Source organism: Nuphar pumila, chromosome 1 (assembly GCF_984573655.1).
Source record: "Nuphar pumila chromosome 1, dmNupPumi1.hap1.1, whole genome shotgun sequence".
Classification (NCBI taxonomy): domain Eukaryota; kingdom Viridiplantae; phylum Streptophyta; class Magnoliopsida; order Nymphaeales; family Nymphaeaceae; genus Nuphar; species Nuphar pumila.
This window is the reverse complement of record NC_143249.1, coordinates 30,786,096-30,811,553: the sequence shown is the minus strand read 5'-3', so window position 1 is coordinate 30,811,553 and position 25,458 is coordinate 30,786,096. Positions and strand designations below refer to the sequence as shown.

Genomic DNA, 25,458 nt, shown 5'->3' with positions numbered 1-25,458 from the left:
CTTCGCCTATAAGTTTATTTCCTTGTGGAATATCTTGAATAGTCCAAGTATTAGCACTTTCTAATGCTTTTAATTTTGCCTTTATGGCTTCTACCCATTCTATATGATCTTTGGCTTGAGTATAGGATGAAGGTTCTATATACTAGTTATTAATGCAATAAATGTCTTATATGTGGGCAAAAAATATTCGTAGGATACAAATTTAGCGGGAGGTTTAGAGACTTTGGATGATCTTCTGGTTTGTGTTTCTGAATATTTTTTCAATGCACATAGAAGATTTGATTCTCTAGGTCTTGAGTATTGCAAACTGGTGTCCCTATGGGTTTGCTCTTCATTAATAACATTATGTTCAGAATCAACAATACCTTGACCATCGTCTAGGTTATGTTCATAGTCACATCCATCAGATTTCGAAGTCAAATCAATCAAAAAGGAATATTTGGTTACTTCCTGGGTCTTTTCAAAATAAAAAAAAAAACTTTCATTTTCCAAGAAGGATACATTTCTTGATACATGTAATTTTTCATTTTTAAAATCAAAACACCTATAGCCTTTTTTATTATCTGCGTAACCTAAGAAGGCACAAAGAATGGCACGGGGGGGAGAGTTTATCATTTTTGTTGGTGAAGACAACTTTTGTAACCAAAAACTCTCAATCTAAGAGTAATCAGGAGATAATTTGACAAGTTTTTCAATTGGAGTTATATTTTTCAACGAAGAAGATGGCATTCGGTTAAAGAGATAGGTAGCAGTTAGGGTTGCTTCAGCCCAAAACTCTTTTGATATTTGTTTTGTTATCAATAAAGTTCTAGTGGTTTCCATAATGTATCAGTTTTTCGTACGGCCAAACCATTTTGTTGTGGTGTATGTGGACAAGATCTTTAATGTGTGATGCTATGTAAATTGAGATAATCTTTAAATTCTTTTGACAAAAATTCTTTCCCTAAATCGGTGCGAAAAATGAAAATATCATTTAAATTTTTTTTTTTAGCCATTCTGTAAAATGTTTGAAAATGTAAAAAAAAACTCTAATTTATGTTTAAGAAAGTAAATTTAAGTATGCCTAGAAAAGTCATCAACAAAAATTACATAATATGCGTATCCGCCTTTTGATATGACTGGTGTGGGGCCCTAAACGTCTGAATGTGTTAACTCAAGTAGTCTAGATGAAACAAAATTTCTATCATGAAATGGTAATCTCTTCATTTTACCAAGAATACAATCTTTACAAGTAAAATTATCATAATTACAAAATTTTCTGAACTTGGAAAGTATTTGGATTTTGGATATATGAGGATGGCCAAGTCTTTTGTGTCATAGATCTAAATCCAATTTCTGAGCATTATAACAAAAAACATTATTGGGTAATTCCAAAAAAAATCATATAGTAGAGTCCTCCTTCTCTATGGCCTTCCCCAATCAGCTTCCATGACTGGTGATCCTGTACCCAACAACCAGGAGAAGAGAATGATATGTTGCACCCATAATCAGATATTTGAGAGATTAATAAAAGGTTTAAATTTAAGTTGAGAATATATCTAACTTTTGAAATAAAGAATTTTTTGGAGTTTTGAAGAATTTAAAAAAAAATTATTTCTTTTATTTAAGACATGTATCACCAGTTGTGAAAACATTTGACACACTTGAGTTATTATTATGACATTCGGACAAACTATTGATATTTGAGGTCATATGAAAGGAAGCACCAGAGTCAAGGAGCCAAGGAAAGTTACCTAGATCGAAGAAGGATGAGACAACTGCTCCAGTCGAGGCTTCAGTTGAGGAAGATGCTTCTTTGAGAAGAAGTTGAAGAATTTCCATTAGACACGGGTGCATCTTAATTGGCTTGATCTTTTAATTCTTGTGATGGACCAATGGATGCAACTTTCTTTCTTTTTCTTCTCTTCAATTTAGGACATTAAGGCCTATAGTGTCCCGGTTCATGACAATGGTGACGAATGACTTTCCTCTTGTCATAATCATTACCTTGTCTACCAAAATGAGGCGGCCTATAAGTGCGCATATAATTTTTTGGTTTAGATATGGCTAAAATGGAATCCTCTTCATTCTTTGGAGTATTCTTTTTTAGCCTATTTTCCTCCATAGTTAATTCTTTAATAGTGTCAATAATAGAAGGAATTTTCCTCTATATAGAAGGGTCAATTTGGTTGTTTCAAATTTCGGCCTTAAAACATTTACAAATTGGTAAAAATGTTCCATATCGAGTTGTTTTTGGCGAAGCTCAATATTTTTGAGACAATGCCACTTTGGCTCAAGAAGAGCCAACTCTTTAGAAAGTGCGGACAACTCATTATAATATTCTCTAATACTTTTGTCCTTTTGGGTCAAAGTTCGAACATTATCCTGCAAATTGCACACATGTACAATGTCTTTAACGGTATATATTTTTAAGACACTCCCAAGCCTTATTGGCATGCTTAGATTTGGCAAGACTAGAGCATTTCTTGATGTCTACGCTATTAATTAGCCAAGACATGATTTTGGCATGCTCCATCCTTTATTTTTTTCACTTTTTCTCATAGGTGGCTAATGTCTTATTTTTCTCTCCTTCCATGAGAGGTACCTCTTTCTCATTTTCAATTTTTGTGAAAATTAGTTTTGGTTCCGAATCGGAACCATCTACTATTCTCCACAACCTTTTTCCCCAAATGTGATGCTTCGTAATTGAAGTCCACATCACATAATTGGTATCATTTAGTTTTACAGGCATAATGGTGACTTTATCATTGTCATCCATTCTTACAAGGGTGAAGAAGAAGAGAGAGGATGAGAAAAAAAGAGGAGAGAGTAAGAGCACAATTATGATCTTTATGTAGTCAATGATCCTCCAAATGACTTCTTTCTTCAACTATGATGACACAAAAAAGCACTGAAATCACAAACAAGGAGATAAAACAACTTTTGCTAGAGTGGCACAAAAAACGAGGTGGTATCTGATACCATGTAAGAAAATGAGGATCTTCCACGAAAGCATAAATGCTTGTAATAGGTGTCTATTAAAGGCACAATCATAACCCACAAAAGGGCATACATGAGAGAACTTAAAAAGAGAAATAATAAACTTTATTTCATTCACATGAAATGCTTAAAAAGCATTGTTGCAAGGAGAGGGGAGTCACCCCTATTTATACACAATAAGAGAGGGAGAGAGAGGAGCTTTTAGAGAGCTCTTAGAGAGTCGTTAGAGCTAGTCCAATGGCTCTAATTGTAGTTGTTGGACTAGCTCCAACGACTATCAAAACTAGTCAAGAACTAGTTAAGTCTTGACTAGTTTTGAGTTTAGTTCAAATTGAACTAGACAAAAATAAAAATACAAAAATGAAGAAAAAGAAAAAAGAATTAAATAAATATAAAATATTATAATATTAAGATATATTATATATAATTATATGTACACTTTTTAACAAATGCATGCTAAATCAGTTTTTTTTTAATATGCTTAGATATTAGGGATTTTGTATTTTAAATGTAAAGTGGAAACCCTTAGAGATCCGAAATCATTCTAACATTTATACCATGTGGTCAGTGACATGGACCTGAAGCATCAAGCATCAAATGAGGGTTGTATAATGAAATCTTTATGATTTATTAACTGAATGAATGAATATGTATGTGTGTTAGTGTATGTGTCTTTGTGAGTGTTATAACGAAAATGTACTTGTGAATGAATTGTTCAGAATGACAGATGTTGTAATGACTGAAGTGCAAGAAGTGTAGGCTAGCCAGACTGAAAAAATGCAATGAAGTACATCCCAGGTGGCCTACTTATTTGAATGCAATGCTAGAGCAGTCTAGAATACCTGTAATGAAATGTTCATGAGGTTTGAAAGAGAAGGCCATAAATGTATGTATGAACAGGTTGATTTTTTAATGAACGAAAAGAATGTATTTATGAGCAAGTTGATTTTTGAATGAATGGAATGTATGCATGAAAAAATTTATTTTTGAATGAATAGAGTGAATTTATTTATGAGCAGGTTCATTTTTTAATGAATGGAATGAATGCATGTATGAGTAGGATGATTTTTTAATGGTTGCATATTTGTTTTACATAAGTTTTATATTGTTTTGGTATTTGGATTCAATTCAAGATCTATATTTGGGGCAAAAATCCATGATTTTTTACATACATTCATAATTGGATCTAATATGATATCAATTATAACATTGAGATATCCAAAAAAATGGTTGCGTATTTGTTTTACATAAGTTTTATATTGTTTTGATATTTGGATCCAATTCAAGATTCATATTTGGGACAAAAATCCATAATTTTAGACATACATTCATGATTGAATCCAATCTGATACCAATTATAACCTTGGGATATTGAAAAAATGGTTGTGTATTTGTTTTACATAAGTTTTATATTGTTTTGGTATTTGGATCCAATTCAAGATCCATATTTGAGGAAAAAATCCATGATTTTTGACATACATTCATAATTGGATCCAATATGATACCAATTATAACATTGGGATATCCAAAAAATGGTTGAGTATTTGCTTTACATAAGTTTTATATTGTTTTGGTATTTGGATCCAATTCTAGATCCATATTCTGGGCAAAAATCCATAATTTTTGACATATATTCATACTTAGATCCAATATGATACCAATTATAATGTTGGGGTATCCAAAATCTTAATGGTTGGGCATATCGAGTCGTACAATCCAAAACGAAGTTATCCGACCCATTATACATGTATGTCCATGTTGTCCACACAATGGATCTAACAAACATTAGAATAAGGAACACAACTTTCATGAACAAGCCACCAAACATTGGACTGAGTACAGTTGTTACAGAACAGACAGAACATGTGTTTTGTCTGTTTTGTTCTTTTGTTCCATCCAATCTTGGACAAGCCATCAAACTAGCCCTTCATGCCCAAGACATCTATACGTATCCTAAACTAGATACTTTGTATCCAAGACATTTAAGAGTGTCTTATTTGGATACTTCATGTCCAAGATACTAGAAACTCCATCTCTAAGACACTTGAATAGTGTCTTAAGCTGAACACTAAGTCAGTGACATCTAAAAGTGTCCTACCTAAACTGGATATTTTGTGTCCAAGGTATTGGACACTCTATATCTAAGTTTCAAACATTATGTTATAAACTAGACACTTTGTGTCCAAGTGTCGAGCATCATGTGTCATGAATTTGTGTCCAAGTGTCAGACACTTTATGTCCCCCTGTTGGACACATGACACACATGTCTATTTTCTAGAAAATTGCACTTCAAAAAAAAAAACGTGTCCATGACGTGTCCAACCATGTCTGACATCGACATCTTGAGTGCCTAGAAGTGTCCATGTAACATAGCTCCCCATGAAACTCAAACAAGCTGTAAGCTGCTATTGCCTGAAGGTAACAAGTAAACTAACTTCTTACTATATGAAGAAAATGAATAAATGCTAGTAAGAGAAAAATGAATAAATTCCCAAATAATAAGGAAAATACCATGATAAAACTACTTCATACATTTGGATGAAACATATATATTAGCATGAAGCAAATTGAGACAAGCAAGAACGATCTGTTAGTGAGATGCACAAACTTGAAAAGTCAAGGACTTATATAGCACTGCAGAATTACCTGAAGGATGAGTGAGGATGTAATAAAACCAAATGCATATTCTCCAACACGAGGATGACGGATTATTGCAACTTCTTTAAATGCAGTGATGTTCTGGTCTGCATTACAGATAGGATTAGGATTTGCTGTATTTTTATTTGAACCAGGAGACGAGCAAATAGTACCACAATCAGCCAAGTATGTTATGATGACAATAAAAACACCTAACAACCGCAGACAGATTTTTTCCTGATAATACAAACATCACCTTTTTGTCCTTGACAGTAAAATACAATTTCTATATGTTCAAAGTCTTTTATGGATTCAGATCCATTTGTAGCATCCTGCTAAGAGCAAAAGTGAACCACATAGCAGTTGTGGTTCATGGTACCATTCTTCACTATTGCATTTTGTGTATATTTCCTGCAGTTTTTTACATGATATAGTTATTTGTTGGCTTGATATCTTGTCGTGACTCGTCACAAAGTTTCCCACTTAGTTTAGATACACGCTGGTAAGCAGTAACTGTAAAATTGTCTACGAAGAGACAATACGCATACAAGCACAAATACTTTATGAAAGATGTGCACGAAGACACTCACACAACACTTGAACAAAATACGCACAAAAGCGTAAAAGTAGCAAACATGCACTAGGGCATGTATTTTAGAAAAGAGCAAATGCTTGAGACTCTCAAGCTTAAGAAATAAAAAGGGGGAACACCCCAATTTATACAAAAGCAAAGGGGTACAAGGGGGGCTTGTGACCGTTGGGAGTCCCCAACGACTCTATTGGGGGGACCCCCAATGCACCTTTATGAAAAAAGAAAGAATAGAAAATAGAAAAAAAGGAAATACAAAAAATAAAAAGAAATTATGACATATTCCAAGTGGAATATGCGCAAGATGTGAAATTACAAGAATACCCTTTTCAGGTATAAGAAAATAAAATATGTATATATATTTATATATATAGAGATATGTATACATATATGATATATATGTATATGTATCTCTATATATAAGTATATATATATACTTACAACAATGGTTTTGGAGATACGTTTTAACACCCCCCCGCCTCAAACTTACGTTGCGATAACCGCAAGTTTGTTAAGAAGGAAATGAAATCTGGGCGAACAAAGAGCTTTTGTGAAGAAGTCCGCAAGTTGATACTCAGACGTCACATACGGTAGATCAATGACCTTCTTCAAGTATTCTTCCCTGACATAATGACAGTTCATCTCTATATGCTTTGTTCGCTCGTGAAAGGTGTGATTCTTGACAATATAAATTGCACTTTTGTTGTCGTAGCATAGCTTTGTTGGTTCTCTGATAAGCACTCTCATATCTTCCAAAAGGCGTCGAATCCATACAATTTTCATGGTAGTAGATGTCATGGCTCTATATTCTGCTTCAGTGGATGACAGAGAGACCTTCTAATGCTTTTTGCATCGCCATGAAATCAAAGACTCTCCTAAGAAAACACAAAAGTCAGTGGTGAAGTGACTGGTGGAGTGATGGTTATTAGGGTCACCTCCCCAATCTGAGTCAGTATAAGCAAGTAATTTTAATTCAAAAGAGGAAAATAGAAATACTCCCTTATTCACTGTTCCCTTTAAATATATGATGATACGAAGAATAGCACTCATATGAACTGTTGTAGGGGCGTGCTGAAACTAACTGGCGATGTGAATAGCATGTGACAAATCAGGTCGAGTAATGCTAAGGTACATTAAAGAGCCTACCAACTGCCTGTAAGGAGTAGGATCGGTTAGAAGAATACCATCATCAATCTTCATTTTTTATCCCACGACTTCAGGAGTTTGGCAGACTTTGTCATCAGAAATCTCTGACCTGTCAATAATCTCACAAGCAAGTTTAGACTGAGATAGGAAGTAACCACGTTGAGAATAGGCAACCTCAATTCCAAGAAAGTATGTCAGAAAACCCAAGTCTGACATCTCAAATTTTGAAGTCAAAATGGACTTAATACCCTTGACTCCTTGAACATCATCACCTGTAATTAACATGTCATCAACATAGAGCAATAGTATCACAATTCCTGCATTAGATTTTCTAGTAAACAAAGCAGTATCAGTATAACAGGAGGAAAATCCATTTTTCAGCATTACACTGGTGAATCTATCATACCAGGCTTTGGAGGCATGTTTCAAACCATAGAAGGCCTTTCGAAGACGAAGAACTTTATTTTTAGGAATCTTCATGCCTGGTGGAGCATCCATATAAACTTCTTCGTTAAGATCACCATTCAAAAAAGCATTTTTCACATCCATTTGAAAAATGTTCCACTTTTTAATAGATGGAATAGTAATAAGACATCTAACATTAACCATTCGGACTACAGGAGCAAAAGTTTCATCATAATCAATTTCATACTCTTGCCCATATCCTTTTGCGACTAAGCGAGTTTTATACCTTTCCAGTGATCCATCGCTCTTAGTCTTAACCTTAAAAACCCATCGACAACCTATAGTTTTCTTTCCTATGAGTAGAGTTTGGAAATCCCAGGTTTCAGCCTTCCTAAGAGCGTTAAGTTCATTTTGCATAGCTTCTTGTCATTCTATACATTTTTTAGGTCTTCAAAATTTCTAGGTTCAAAATAAGAGTGAATAGCACTAAGACAAGCCCTATATCGAGGTGAGAAAGAATCAAACGAGACAAAACGAGTTGGAGGTCTCCTATTCCTTTCAGATCTTCTTTGATCGAGAGTAGGAACAAACTCACTATATTGATCAATAGCACTTCTAAAGGTATCTTGGTTTCTTCGAGAATAGGTTATTGGATCACTTGAAATTCTACCTTTTTGTTCATTGGGTGAGTTATATTCACCAACATCACCATCATTTTCCCATCATGGTTTGATGATACATCATCATCACTAGATATGTCATCATTACTAGACAATAAGTCAAATAAGAAGGAGTAATCAACATTTTCTTTTTGAGAAATATTTTTTTCAAAGCCGCTTTTATTTTCTAAGAATGTAACATTTCTTGAGACATATAACTTATCATCTCTAAGGTCATAACAACGAAACCCTTTTTGAGTTTCAGAATATCCGAGAAAGGCACAAGGAATAGCCTTGGGAGAGAGCTTGTCATTTTTATCAGTAAGTATAAAACACTTACACCCAAAGACTTGTAACCTATTATAATCAGGTTCAAGCTTATGTAATACCTCAAAAGAAGATATTTTTCCCAATATCCTAGATGGTAAGCGATTTATCAGATAAACAGAAGCAAAAGTTGCTTCAGCCCAAAAGTTTTTAGGAATGTTTTGGGATATAAGAAGGGTCCTAGTGGTCTCAATGATGTGCCTATGTTTCCTTTCGGCCAACCCATTTTGTTGAGGAGTTTTAGCACAAGACCTTTGGTGAACAATTCTGTTATCCTCAAGGTACTCCTTAAGTTGATGATATTCTCCTCCAGAATCACTTCTAAATATCTTTATGTTATTGTTGAATTGATTTTTGATCATTGTATGAAAAGTTTTGAAGCACGAAAATACTTCATGTTTGAACTTAAGAAAATAGATCCACGAATATCGGGAAAAGTCATCCACAAAAATTACATAATAAGAAAAGCCTCCTTTTTAAGCAACAGGTGCGGGTCCCCAAACATCTGAATGAACAATTTTGAAAGTTTTAGAAGAGAACATAGTTCTTTGCTCAAAAGGCAAACTCTGCATTTTTTCGAGAATACAATCATTACAAGAAAATGAACTTTTACATAGGTCTTTTGTAAAGTGTAAATAAGATAACTTGGTGATATTAGGATGACCAAGTCTCTTGCGCCACACATTTATATATTTGTGTCAGGCAACATTAGAAAAAAAAATTGGAACTTGAAGAAAGTCCATATAGTATAAGTCTCCCTTCCTAAAGCCTTCCCCAATCAATTTCCCGGACCGGCGATCCTGTATTAAACATTTATCACAAGAAAATTTAATATCGCAACCATGGTCCGAGAGTTGAGAAACAGAGAGAAGGTTTAAGTTTAGTTTAGGTATAAATCTAATTTTTGGAATAAAAAAATATTGAGTTTCAAAATTACCTATGCCTTTAATTTCAAGAGAGGTTCCATCCGCAGTGGAAACAAAAGACGGAGAAACATTTTTTGAGTAATCGGAAAGCGAAAATATGTTTGGGGAAATGTGAAAAGATGCACTGGAGTCCAAAAGCCAAGAGACTTTACCTGGAGAAGGAGTAGATACGGTGGCATCGGAGGTAGCTCCCTTGAGGAGAGGTTGAAGGGCTTCCATTATTTGACTTAGAGAGAGAGATCCACTTGAAGATGCCTCCTCTTTTTGCGGTACACCGATGGTAGCCATTGCAAGAAGCTTCTTCCATTTGGGACATATGGGTTTGATATGTCCCGGTTCTTTACAGAAATGACAAATAATTTTGCTATAGTCCTTTTTTCCTATTTGCCCACCATTTTCACCTTGATTTTGTGGTTTAAAGTGAGGAAGACGATAGGTTTTTACATTGTTTTTGGGTCTTGATACGGCATTGACCCCATTGTTTTCTTCATAATTACAAGGAACCACAAGAACATTTGATCCTTGTTTACATAAACTCATACGAGTCTCCTCACCACTTAATTTGGTGAGTACATCTTCAAGAGAGGGATGAGTAAACGATGATAAAAGAGATGACCTTATTTGCTCAAATTCGGGCCTTAGCCCATTCAAAAAGTTGAAGAATCGATCTTCTTTAAGTTGCTTGTGACGAAGTTCAATTGCCTCAACACTCCATTTTGGTTCAAGCATGGTAAGCTCGTCCCAAATGGAAGAAAGATCGACAAAATATTCCTTAATAGTCATTTCACCTTGAGTAAGAAAGAGAGCCTTCTTTTGAAGGTAATATTCATGAGATAAGTCCCTTGACGTATACATTTTCTCAAGATAATGTCAAGCTTCCAATGCTTTCTTGAACTTAATAATGTTGGCATTAATCTTAGTTTCAACGGATGAGAAAAATCAAGAAAGAATCTTGAAATTTTTCATTTCCCATTCATCGTGCTTCTTAGAATACTCTTCAAGGGCTTTGATTCTTTCTTTTCCCTCAAGAATCTTGATTTCACTTCCGTTTACCATAGTAATTTTGGGTTCCGGTTCCGGAATTGTGCCTTGCATATAACCCCATAACCCCTTTCCTTTTACGTGAGCCTCTATGTTCCTGGCCCAAACATGATAGTTGGACCCATTTAGTTTGAAGCCAAGAGCAGAATGAGACTCTTTTTCGCCCATTAAGGAGTAAAAAGGAAGGGAGAAAATGTGTATCAACACGATTTCAAAACTAACTTGCACAAGATTCTTCTAAAATATTTGAGAAGCAAGATCCACCACTTCAAACTTCAAAGATCCAAAGGCATGCTTTTCGAGGCACTCTAAAAACGAAGAATCCCACGATCCTCTATCACCAACCTGGCTCTGATACCATGTAAAATTGTCTACGAAGAGACAATACGCATACAAGCACAAATACTTTATAAAAGATGTGCACAAATGCACTCACACAACACTTGAACAAAATACGCACAAAAGCGTAAAAGTAGCAAACATGCACTAGGGCGTGTATTTTATAGAAAAGAGCAAATGCTTGAGACTCTCAGGCTTAAGAAATAACAAGGGGGAACACCCCTATTTATACAAAAGCAAAGGGGTAAAGGGGGGCTCCCAAAGGAGTCTATTGGGGGGACCCCCAATGCACCTTTATGAAAAAAGAAAAAAGAAAAAATAGAAAAAAAAGGAAATACAAAAAATAAAAAGAAATTACAACATATTCCAAGTGGAATTTGCGCAAGATGTGAAATTACAAGAATACCCTTTTCGGGTATCATATATGTATACGTATCTCTATATATATAAGTATATATATATATATATGTATACTTACAACAATGGTTTTGGAGATACATTTTAACATAAACTACTCACAGTTCAGCTTGGTTTCACTTAGAAAGTGGCTAATACAGGCTATAAGCCCTTTCATGAGTTTGTTAAGCACAATGAGCAATGTGTCAAACAAGGGCTGCTTGCTTCAGTTAGGCTTGTTAAAAAAACAATATGCATACATATAGACATATATATAACTGCTATATTTAACTATTTGTCTATAGTGCAGGTGGTTGCCTACACTACATGGCTGGCATGGAAAAAAGTTGGTCTTTGATTCTTCTTTATGACTGGTTTTTAAAAATTTTAAGTTGTTAATTTTTAATTCCAAACAAGCCAGCTCATGGCTAGACTCGCCTAAAAGAGAAAGTCTGAGCCCAAACAGACAAAGCTCAGGCCCTTTGCCAAATGTAACGATAAAAGTCAAGCACCATCTGTTTACTAGATGGCAGTACTTCCCAAGCATTTATTTTCTATGTTTCCTATCATTTGTTGTTTCCATTTTCTAGAGATATTAATCATGTTAGGTGCACTTACTAGTCCTGCTTGCAATTCAAGTTGTCAGTCTGAAAAATATTGTTTTACAGTATGCTTATCTCACAGAACTCTAAAGGACCTCTTCCATCTTCGATGGCAAATTTACCATCTGCTATAGGTATCCACTGATTGCTAGATTACTTTCAGAGACAACTCTGCATGGATGGATAAAAGGCAGAAAGAAGACTATCACCATCAGCCTGCTATTCATGGCAAATGGATTTGACAAAGGTTCAGCACTCCGGGGAGAGAGAGAGAGAGAGAGAGAGTATACTTATTAAAGGTCATATATTCTCACTTAATAAAAACTTATGTTAATTTAACTCAGAAGAAGATTGACTGATTTTTGTGAGCCACCAGCTCAATTCGCCTAACAAAAATATATTTATAAATTAATATATATTATGATGTCTGCAACTTATCTGACTTGGCCCATGAATTTCAATAAACAAGACAGAATTCCAAAGGAAGCATCAGACAGAAGCCAAATAGTGAAAATCTGATGTTCACTGGATAGAGGAAGATGTCCCTCAATAGCTCTTGCATTTGATGGGCTGAAGTCAGATACATCACTTGCAATTGCCTTTTGGCTTGTGACAGAAAATAAAAACTAACTATTCTGTCGGATAACAGTCAGTAAAAGAATGCAACTCCCTCATGTGCTACTTGAAAACACAACCAGCAGACATCAACAACATAGATCAACATGGCTTCTAAACTAAGCAATGCAAAGAGGGACCAAATAGCAAGAAAACTCTAATAGATCACACACTACGCTTTCAAAAGAGAGAAATGCTTAACAATATCAAAGTTCCAACAAAAATGATACCAGGAGATATGGCTGTGCTGATTTGCTTTGAGGCTGAATAGATATGCCTTACAAATGGCATTTTCTCAATAAACCATTCTCCAAACCACAAAACAGTTGCACCCATCCAGGATGATACAAACAAACCAATTGAGAACACAAAAATCAAAGTTGTAACAAATCCAAGCCCTGCAGCAAAAATCCAGAGCATACATTAAAGGATAAGAACAGTAATCCACAAACATAGAGCATAAGCTAACAGACCTTTTTCGCATTTGCACATAACAGAGTTGTGACATTCAACTAAATTTTTATGATGAACACCAAATATTGAGCATGAAATTCAATGTCATATTCTCTGTCAAAGCAGCCAAAGATGGATGATGATGCAGGTATGCACTGTAACAGATCAAGAACCATTGTAAATTCATATGCACTAATGGGGAAAAGCAAATTTAAGTCCATCAGTCATCTTGATAGGCTGGACCCACCCATCCATATATAAAGACACATTGCATAATAAACAATATCCCTAAACAGATCATCATCATATCACTGAGCTAAATCTTTGCTCATGATAAGACAACTTTCTGAAAACCTGCAACTAGATCCAAGTAAGACTTGTACACAACCTGTCCAGAACATGTTGGTAATTGCAAGTAGACATTAAACGTATAAGGAACCATTGTAAATTCATATGCACTAATGGGGAAATGCAAACTTAAGTCCATTAATCATCTTGATAGGCTGGACCCACCTATCTATATATAAAGATACATTGCATAATAAACAATATCCCTTAACAGATCATCATCATATCACTGAGCTAAATCTTTGCTCATGATAAGACAACTTTCTGAAAACCTGCAGCTAGATCCAAGTAAGACTTGTACACAACCTGTCCAGAACATGTTGGTAATTGCAAGTAGACATTAAACGTATAAGGATATCCACGTGCCCTAACATGTATATTCCAAAGCATCACTTCCATATAATGGATGGAAGCTTCTTTCTTCAACAAAACCAATTGCACAGATGTAAACTCTAGCAACTTTGCTTGAATCCTTTTGGTACAATCCCAATATGAAAAAGCTCAGGTCTTGCAAAAGGCTTCCAAAACTGGACAGACTGATGACCAACAACAAAACTTTCAAAATTTTGGATGTGACAGGTGACAAGACCCAGAATCTTTGCGCTGGTGAGGTGGAAAAGGGAAAAGTAACAAAGTCAAGTTCCCTACTTTCAAATACAAAGGCGACAAACAAAAACTTTTAAAAGGGATATTCATCACTACTGAAATGACAATTGCAAGAATTCTACTCATTGGGCCCGCTAATCATGTGGATTCCTATGTTCTCTATTTCTAGGAATGCTGACTAAACCCATTCCTACCTAGTAGTTACCAATTAATTTCTCCAGTTAACTCCACTATCTATACACAACATTAGCTTCACCTAAACCACATCACAGTCATTGTCTTCCGAAGTCTGTAAGCAATATCTCCTATTGCGTGAATGCAACCTAGTTGAAAGAGGCAGGTCCTCATAATGACTTGAAGACTGAGTCCTAGACCCTTCATCCATCGATGTGCCCCCATGCTGATAGGTGAGTCCACAAAAGAGTAATATACTCAGATGCCTTATTTATATGCCAGATTCTGATCAAGTCAAGGAACTTGGAGAATCAGAATTAGGTGATCTCGAGGTAAAGCTCTATGAGTTTGATGATTAAATCAAATTCTATCACATATATCAAAATTAAAAATCTTGATTGATCACTAGTTCTAGCCACCTCAGAACAAATTAAAGACACAATCAATAAAACAAATCTAAACAACGTGAAAACGTAAACAGAAGCCAAAAATAACTGCCTTCAGAAAGGGGAGTGGGTGAAGAAAAAGGAAATTTAATACATACCAAATATGTTGATCCCAAGTTTGATGTATAATGGTCTAAAGAAACCATCAACAAATTGGATAAACCACCATGTGATGTAAAATGTAATTGCAACAGGAAAAAGAACAACACTGCAAGTCAACATAAAAGGTCAAAGTTAAAACACAAAGAACTAGGCAAAAAATTAAATTATCAACTGAAGCATAAGTTGCTGCAGTTGACCAGGCAAGTAGAAATGAATGAGGAGGAATGAGTTCTCACTGATCATTACCATCCAGTCATGAATTTTTTGGAGACCCAGCTCTGGAAAACCGCAAAGAAAGCCTGACCAAGCACAAGAGGGAAGCGTTAGATGGACCAATCTCCACCATTCAGATTGTTTTGTAGTAACCAGCATTGACTGAATAGGAAAGGACAATTGAAAAAGATTCCTTATGTTGTTTGACTACAGACAGTATTTTCAGATTGCAAAAGAACTTGTTGGAACAAAATCAAATCTTACAGCGGGTACCTGATCTGCATCAGAATTATCAGGTTCATCACACAATAATGTCAGATAAACATTAACCTTGTGCATATCCAACTCCTACAGGCTGAGTATGCTGCTTCCAGGTTGTACAGGATATGGAATATGCTAGCTCAAAGCAAACAGTCTTTAAAGGACTTCCAAACAAATATGGGAAGTTGACTGCATTTGGCCGAGACTCCCAATAAACTTATTATAGTTAAAATAAACAAAAATCAAGAACAGAAATCACATATAAAGTGGGAGCATTCTATTCAAACATCGAGGAAAAAAATGAACAAAGTCAAGATTATGTTAATTCATTGACATACAGGATCCAATTTTCAAAGGCAACAAACAAAGTCATCATAAATGACCAATGGAACAAATGATGCAAAAAAGGTAAGATACATCTGTAATGAAATCAAAATGTGAACGCAAGGAATTCCTCTAATGGGCTACAAGAGTACAGTGCGTGCACAAATACAAAAGCCTCTAATGGGCAAAATACAATAAGCAACAAAGGGCTAACACAAACCACTCACAAAGAGGGTAACAAGAGCACAAATATAAAAAATAAATATTTTATAAATGCTCAAGGGAAGCATAATACAAAACAGGGCAAAAAACCCTTTATATAGGCATTTACAAGGCTCTTAGAGCCATTGGGGTCTCCCCAACAGCTAAAAATAGAGCCGTTGGGGAGATCCCAACAACTCTTTGGGCATTTTCTAATAATGCCTTCAAACAAAAAATAAAATACAAAAACAAAAAAATAAAAAATAAAATTACAAAAAGACTGTTGTGCCTCTAATGGGCACAGCCTATTACATGATGGTAAAAAGACAAAAATACCCTAGATCATATTACCTATTACAATGCATAACACACATATATAAATATATATAAAGAACACACACACACACACACACACACACACACACACACACACACACACACACACACACACACACACATATATATATATATATATATTAACAACATCTTGCATGTGCAACAAATCAGAGGAAATGGAAGATATCGAAGAGTAGGTAGATGCCAATTGAACAGGAAGGAATCCAGAATCCACACTTTTTCATGGATAGATCGACAGCACTTATGAATGCACAATTTGGCATGCAATAGGAGAAAGGGAATCAGCATAACTCTCCAACAAATGACTGACCTCAATGACAATTTGCTCAGTATTTTGTAAGACATTAATTGGAGGAAGTAGGTGATGCTCTAAATGACAAAGAGGCAACTTTTTCACATTTCCTACATCAAAACAAAATTAAATAACAGTATCAGTGCCAGCATCTTCATTGAAGTTTGGCAACAACTTGCGATTGACACCAGGCAATCTCCAACTGATTGTTAAAACCAATTGATCCCCTAACGAAGTGAACCAAATCTAACTTCTTTCCATCTATAAAGCTAATCATGACTAACCTAATTATTTGTTAATCAGATAATGAATCAGATTACGGTTCATAGACTTCAAAACCTTTTTCACATGGTTTTATAGGTACAATAACCCTTCATGAAACCAACATCCAAATCAGCTGCCCGCTTGTATAGTTATTTTCCTTGTTTTTCATATATGGTATCCCAATTTCATACACTGATGCCATCAAACAGCATTCTCAAGAATAAGGTGAAAACATTGTCATTTCTTGGAAATGTAGATTTAGTCTTAAGTTTTTCCCGTAGAACATCAAGTTTTGTTTGCATCAACTTTTTCTTTGATAGTGCAACTCCCCAAAAAGTCCCCGTCTTTGTAACAGGAATGCCACTTTCACAGCTTAAGGATGCATATTGCGATTGTTTAGAACTTGTAAAGCATCCACTAACAAACTTGATAAACTATGAAGCATCTCTATTTTTTGTTTTCTCATGTTCAGGTTATCTTGTTTTTCACAAATGTCATGTGCAAGAAGATAAATCTTTTCCATCTTTGGATCATTTTCGGTTTATCTATTTCCCAACTGATAAAAAAAATTGAACAGCTGATGATCATATTATTCCTTTTCTTATTTGGACAGAACATTTTTATGAATAATGGGCTTCTGAATTTGATTTTTGCTGTTGATTTTAACAAACACATACAGATTTGAACGCTGGAGCCTCTGCACATCAGGGAATCACTTCTCCAGATGATAGTTCCAGAAGTGCAAATCATAGCAAATGATCAATTCAGCAATTTTCGGGTAAAAATGAACATCAGAGATTGTTGAAAATCATACTATACCCGTGATTACATTCAGAAATAATGCTGCGCTTATGGCCATATAGACACTAGAAAATGCTAGGTTTTTAGATCATCCTGCTTGGACCATAGGATGAAAAAGCATGATGCATGACAATGCCTTCAATTTATTTACTTGTGCTTTTACTTGCCATTGTTAGGTGCACATCTGTCTTACCATGTGGGATTCACCTGCAAGCTTATTGGTTACTGGTTTGTCAAATGTAGACCATGAGGCTGTTATTTGTCATCAACATATCATCAAGATCTGATAACTCTATTCCTACATTTAAAGTTCTTACAGGCATAAGTTCTGGGTGGCATCAATGTCAAACCATCTTTACGTCCAATATGTTTCAGCTCCTTTAGATTCCATCAACTAGTCCTTTTGAGATGTGGTTTTCAACATCTTGATCAAAATTTGACTCCCTGTATTTGTATCACATCTACCCTACTCATTTGTGACAATCTAATAAATAACAGGTTGCCCATCATTTTTTTTTTATAGTCAAGCTGCGGTTAGGCAGACCCCCCTTTGCCCATCAAATATACTACAGTGACATTTTCCAACATTATATCCATTTCAATTTCACATCTAATATTTAAGGACCATCACCCTTTGGGTTAACGAACTTAACGGCGACCCATCATGTTAGAGTTCCTTTTTCTATGACCATTTTCATCTGCATAGAGTTCCTTTTTTATGGCCACTTTCACCTGCAGTGACTCATCTTTATTTTCCTATTGTTTCCATATATGACACAGCTTTTGTGTTGACACGTGTCAAGACTCCAGTTTCTTTCCCTATTATTGCTCGCTAAGCAGATCTTCTCAATTTTCTCCTCCTTAATCCCAAGCAGATGCTCCAAGAAAAATATATTAAAACCCATGCTTTCATGTAGTGACCACTGAATACATGCACTCATTAGAGCAGGTTGCACTGCTTAGCATAAGAATCACCATATATGAGATCCTTGTATCTGTCTGCATTTATCCCTTGCCAAGTTTTGGGCTGAAATTATTCTTACACAGACTGATTCATTTTATGAGATTGCATGATCCATGCTCTATCTGAAATTGTTTCCAAGACGTGGGCTGAAGTTATTACAATACTGACCTATTAGATTAAGAATCAACTGTTGTGGTAGATCGCCGTTATTCACCTTCTTGTATTTGAAAAAACACGATGTCTAAATTCTTCCAAAGATTTAAACATGAGTTATCAGCCAAAGCCACTCCCTGCATATTCCCTGGTTTTGAAGTATTGAAAAGGGCCTTTATTGTGAGCTCATCCCTGTTAATTTTTAAGGCAAAAAATTTAGCAGGAAGCTGGATACTGTTGGATCAAAAAGATTAGTATTTAAAGCTATTGAAATCATCATACTTATACCCAAAATTCAGGAAAAAAACAACTATCAGGAAGCATATAAAACACTGCCTGTTTTCCTTAAGAATTCACCAATTAAAAGATCATTGAACAAAGACTGAAAACTCTCCACCTTATTGATCACATGCAGTCAAATGTTAAAGAATGTCAAATAGATCTCATCTGTGGAAATGCGAAGCAAAATCGGATTTAAGATCATGACAAAGCCCATGCTTCACAAACCACAACAAGAATGTGAACTGAAATCATGGCCCATAAAAGGATGAGTAAACCATCATTAAATGGGATCGATATTGAGCCTTGCAGTTAAACTTGATAATAGAAGTTAGGTTCAAGCCTATAAAGACTTAAATGGCAGTGAGTTTTTTTCTTATTACTCAATCACGATCCATCATTACTGAGCCAAAGGTTTTATAACTAAAGGCATCAGGACCCAATATAATATAGAAAATATCCATTGCAGCAGGGTCTCGATCAAATTAGTGCAATAGATCATAATGTACAGATGATAACAGGCCCTTATGAAGACCCATCCTGATGAAACGAAAATGAATAGTTGGTGGATGAGAAACTGTTGACCTCAATTAGCTGGCAGATGATAGAAATCTTCTTCTTTAGGAATGTGAACAACAAAATAAATCAAAAGTTTGAATTCCTTCTTAACTAGGATTTTCAAGTTCTTCATCAGCCTTCAAACAACATTCTATTAAATTAACTGAGACCAGAATAACTCAAATCTGGGTGAAGCAAATTGTTGAAAGACGCAGGATTTCTGGTGTGTTTTAGAGTTCAACATAATGCAGCATTTCTGGTGTATTTTAGAGTTCAAAATATCAGCATATGCTGGAGAAGATCAATGAAGGCCCATGGAGAGCGTAGCAAGAAAAAAAACATCAAGTTAAAGGATATCTAGGAATCGAACAAACATGAAACATGATGTTCAACTTAACTTGAAACTTTTATTATTATTGAATTCTTATTCACCAGGTCACAGAGGGAAATTCATGTCTTATAGCATTTGGAAACCAACAGAAATTGTGTGTGGCACATTTTCCTCACTAGAATGTGAAAGAAAATTTCACCTGAGGTTGCATCTTTAGCCATTTGGTTGTGATGAACTTCATTTTACATAATAATGTCAATATAACAGCATCATTGTGGTTTTCTCTTTTTCTTTTTTGGGTCATTGAACAACTACATTACCAAGTTATATTCTCAAACACAATGCTTGTGTCTACGACTGAATCTCGACTATTTATCTCTCTCTGTGTCTAACTATGTATCTATGTACCCATTCCATCCAATAATCATATAATATGTCTTTCTAGTATCTATATGTAAAGCAAAATTTTAAAAACAAACAAAAGAGAAACATGAAATTCTAAACACAGTCGTTTATAGTTTGTGTGGCAAGTTGCCACATTTTGTTATGCAAAATGTACAAAAGACGAAACTATTAGAGACTATAAACACAGTGTAAAATGGAGTTAGTGGTTTACGCACCACCAACAAATCAGAAGCAATAAGACCCGCATTTTTCAAAAATAGACAAAGAGGGACCAGCCTATTGTCCATTAACTTAAATGCTAGTTTAAACTTTAACCTTCAATAACCACAAATAAATTTGGTAAGGTAACCTTCAAATTTTTACTTTGCAATATCCACCCCAAGGAAACAATGATATTTTCGTCTGAAAATAAGAATAAAATACTTCACACCTATATTCTAATTTATTTCATGAAGTAAGCCAACTACTGCTCCTCCTTTATCTACTTTCAAACAATATAAATCTTATGTACAATTTGAAAGGATAAGTGTTTCTCCGAATATTATGGTAAAAGGGGCAGTTATTAGGATGAGAGTCACGTATTTGCCAAAACTTTAAAGAATGTCGTTTGATATTAATACGATAAAATGTAAATATGATTTAATTGGCAATAGTCAGCAAATTCACATACCTTTTCTTTAGACTTCTGGGGGAAAAGGCGTAATCTTTCTGATCTTTTGAATTACTTGTGTTTTTATTATTCAAGAAAGACATTATTTTCCCTATATTTCGACGATCTATCGGAAGTCCTATAATAACCAACCCCCTAATTTGTCTTGTCGAGATCCAGATCGACAGAGGTGGCTATAGTTTGTAGAAAGCATATCAAGATCCTTCCAGCTCTCGTATAGTCGCTTCGTCAACAAGAGAGCACAAATCCATCCTCTAACTTGCACCCAAGACATAAACCTTAAAGGGCTAAATCTTATAGCGCAATTAACTCAATAAACAAACGCCTGCCTCATAACAACCATTTTGAATCCCTTCAAAGCAGCCAGAAATCGTTCAAACATTTCATTTGCCGAACCCCAGAAACAAAGTGCCTAAAAACAAAAAAAGGTAAAACAGTCCAAAACCTCTCCTAGCAAACACGTTCCGACTTCACGAAACTATCAAAGCAACCCTACATACAAATCATATCTAAGACTAATTCTAAGGCAGTTAAATCCTACAAACGCTTCGATTCCTTATCCCCGTAAAAAAATAAACAAATCATCAGTTCCAGTCACATTCTCAACAAAGAATCGCCGTTAACGTTCACGATTCCAACTAAAATTCAAACCTAGTTCCTCGAACACAATCCAAAACCTCGGAAACGAAACTGACACATCAAATCTAGGTCATTGACAAAAGAATCGAAATCCCCGCTTATCGGTAATGCCTCGGTGAAATCCACAATCGAGGGAGAGAGAGAGAGAGAGTTGCAGGGTGGGGGCGCGGGGGAATGAATGGCTGACCTTGCGGGCGGAGTGGTTGGGGGGATTGACGGGGGACTTGGCGGGGTCCTCGGGATCTTTGGACTCCATATGTGCGACGAGCCGCGCACCCAGCGGCGTCGCCGAAGTCCCCTCCTTCTCGTCGCCCATCTCCCTCGGCCACACTCGGAGAGAGAGAGAGAGAGGAGAGAGATAGAGAAGCAGAAAAGGAGAGCGAGTCCGTAGGAAAGAGCAGGGATGTGCCTCCTCCTCCTCCTCTGCAGATCTCACGGGGCCTCTCCCTCTCCCGCCCGAAACTCAACTCGGCTCGCGGTTGCTTCCTTTTGCTACGTCAACCAACTCTCCTGATGCTGTCGATCTTGGTTGAGTTTGAGCAGCCACGTGAGCGTCAAGCTGTATTATGTAACGTCATCCTGGTAGGGCTCCTTTCCGTTTAAGCCCTCTCTCTCTCTCTCTCTCTTTAATTTCTGAAATGGGTCGGACCCATGTTCGAACCCGGTACGTCTGAATCCAGTGCATATAACCCGAACCGTCATAATCCGACCCACGAAAAGCCTCTCCTCACTCGTAAGCAATGCCACATTTTCTTGGGAAAATCTCCCCACACACTGAACACTCTTGGTTTTCACCAGAAAATAACGGCACATGCAAAAATGTAAAGAAATCACCAACATATTATAAGTGTTTGTGCCTTTATATCTCACTAATGTCATGGTAAAATTGTATGTTTTTTCTCTCTCTCTCTCTCTTTTTCCAAAGAGTTGGTGTGTTGTCCCTGTTTTGGCGTTACATAGGCTTTTGACAATTTTCAGTTGTTGTACCAACGGGGCTCCGCTTGTCTGGTAGGAGCAGTTAATGCACGTCACCTTATGTTGGGACGTTGCAAGATCGAATCCCAATGGTATAGTCGTATAACTGGTAGGGTCTGCCTAACTCCAGCTTTCTCTTTAAAAAAAAAAAAATCAGTTGTTGTAAGACAAATCACACGTACCTATGTGGACCACTGGACCGTGACCGTACGGATTTCAAATATATGGTATACTCAGGTCGACCCAAGGTCAGGTTTGGTGAAACTCGACCACTGCTCCCATTTCGGATCGAGTTCGGGGGGACTACATGACTACATCTCTAACTCACGCCTGCCTCGAGGTCCTACTATTATAGTTCTACTTTCAATTGGGGCGGGTCCGGTTATTTCTGTAATCCAAATCCAACTTGTTTCTGTCGCTAGCCCGCAGGATCTTGTTTCCCAGCACCAGGACCAAGTTCCAACCACAAACCATGCGTTTGTTTTTCCAGTCACACAAATATCATCTACCGGAGAATCTGTTGCATTTTCTTTTTGTTTTCAATATTCTCAAGAAAATATCGACATATGCAACAAATAAAATTATATATATAATTTCTTTCAGCGACAAAGTTGCTTTATTTTCACCCATAATTTCTGCAGTCTTTTTATACTGACACGTGAATGAATTTTGAAACATTTATATTGTGTAGTTACTGCGTGCTAGTTGGTTTTGAATTTGTACACAGATGGGAGTTTTGGATACTAAACACTCGGACCCGGATCAACTAACTACATAGAAAAGTCACATCCGGATCAGGTCGGATCGAGCAGACAAAAACCATAAAAGGGTCATTTGCATCCCTAGGAAACACCATAAGTTTGGAATTTTGTTCACAATCAAATCCGAAATATGGACCCAACTAACATCTGTCTTCACAAACAAGTAAAAAATACACTCCCCTAGCTAAAATTGCTAATTGGACCTAAATTTAGAAACAATATTTTTCATTTGCATCTGAATCCACTATCAAATTCAATTGGGTCAGATCTAATTATGGCACGTTATGTAAGGATGCATTTGAATCCTGATCTTGACCTAATCCACCCCAACCCACAACCATTTACATCTCTTCACCAGCTGTTGATGTAAACAAATGATCTGCACAACCTGTGCCAATTGGTCAAGTATAGTTTACTTCAAGTAAACTAAAAAAAGCTAAAATAGCAAAATGGTGCATATGCAAGGCTCATATTAACCTAATCTTGAGGTGGTTCCAGTTGTATCCTGTCTTTATCAAAAGTCACCTAATCCAATCATAAATGTGAGACTACAAAACAAAGTGCCCTCGAATTATTGCCTTAAGACACTATAGAATTTGGGATATACATCAATGAACTTTTTTTAAAAAGACACCCAACTTATCACTTATCTGAGAGAGACCATCCAACCTTTCACTTCTTACATTTATGTGCCTGTGGTTTTAGTATATTGCAAATAGCGCTTAAGGCATAACCCTTCCATTTTAACAACTTGTATTATTCCATTTTATTGAACAAATAAACACTGAGCACTGTTTTTGTCCTTGCTTAACTAAATTATGGTCAATGATTTGGTTTTCTACGTCTAAGCATGTATTTGACACAACAATTTAACACCCAAGGTAGTTAGATGTAAAAATAAAAATAGGGTAGATATATAGATGATAAGTTGGGTGGCCTTTTTAATTAATCCACGAGCATTCAATGCTTTCATTTAAACAATTTGTAATTTATTTGTTATGGCAAGACTGGTAGGATATGTGGCTTTAGACAATGGTGTCATTATTTCACTTTGTCTAATATATCTGAAACAGAAAATATAAAATTGGCTTGGTCTCGCTCCTCCCAAGAAGAGAGAAGATTAAAGTAATGTAGGAGTTATGAAAATTTAGTAATTAATTTATCATTCCACCACAACCAACGTTCGCATGATCTTCATTTTTTTAGGGAAAGGTTCTTCAAATATTTTATTTCTTACATTTATACACCATTGACTCTCTCTCTCTCTCTCTCTATATATATATATATATATAGCTGATGTAGTACAATGTGTTTTGTAATCTTTGCACCGAAATTTTCACAGTTTTTTTTTCTAAAATTTCACTATATAAGAAGGATCTTTTAAGGCTTGAAAATCAACTGTTCAAAATTTTTATAAATATTTAAGCATACAAAATCACATTTGTTTATCCCATTATAATGATCCAATAGTCCATTCCAAGCAAATGGACCACGTTGAATGCATCTTCAGTGTTAGATTTGCAAAAAAACTATGGAAAATTTAGGTTCATGCTAGTTTACATATTTTGCTGGTTTTACATATTCCAGTTTTCCGGAAGGACAAGTACCAACTATGTTGAACACTCCATAAAAGGAGTGTCACTGCTGGAAACCATCGATGCTGACTACCGTAAGTTAATGTCTTTTGAGTATAGTCGTTTGAAATAACCATAAGAGTATCGCTACTCACTGTAAGGTGACCATGACCTCTCTACTGGTGAGAGAGCATTTGTTGCACAGAGGCAGCGGATGAGTATCGCAGGGAGGTGGTACTCAGTGTCCTAGGTGGTGGATGAGTGTTGCTAGGTCTTGAACAACTGTGAAATTCCACTAGTTGTGTTATGGCGATTGTCATGCATTACTCGTCAGCAGAAAGGAATACCCACAAACAAGTAGGTAGGTAACACACAATTGGGTGTATCGATGGACTCCCAACAATTGGACAAAGTGTCAGACGCGTTGCGTGGATCCAATTGCTTTTTTTTTTACCTTTGTCACAACCGTCACTAATTCATTAAAAGATGCAAAAAATAGTCATTGATCCGCATGGGATCAGCGGCAGAAAAGCATCCACTAACAGTGGACTGTTACACTTATCTCATATATGTGAGAACCTGTTAAATGTGTTTCCCTACTAAACTTGCTAAATCAACTATAGTCGCCTGACCATAGTTTGATTAT

At 35.9% G+C, this 25,458-nt stretch overlaps 1 protein-coding gene across 1 annotated transcript in view; it reads right to left on the bottom strand.

Annotated features, from left to right (window-relative positions):
- Positions 1–21,964, bottom strand: part of LOC149848575 (protein LIKE COV 2-like) — a 65,693-nt gene extending 43,729 nt beyond the window's left edge. Inside the window, exons 1-5 of the mRNA XM_089996191.1 lie at positions 21,690–21,964; positions 15,037–15,089; positions 14,787–14,896; positions 12,892–13,059; positions 5,626–5,723 (exon numbers count right to left, since the gene is read on the bottom strand). Coding sequence (XP_089852317.1) covers positions 5,626–5,723; positions 12,892–13,059; positions 14,787–14,896; positions 15,037–15,089; positions 21,690–21,818 — 558 coding nt within the window. The 5' untranslated portion in view covers positions 21,819–21,964. The remainder of the gene's footprint in view (positions 1–5,625; positions 5,724–12,891; positions 13,060–14,786; positions 14,897–15,036; positions 15,090–21,689) is intronic.
- Between the last annotated feature and the right edge of the window lie 3,494 nt (positions 21,965–25,458).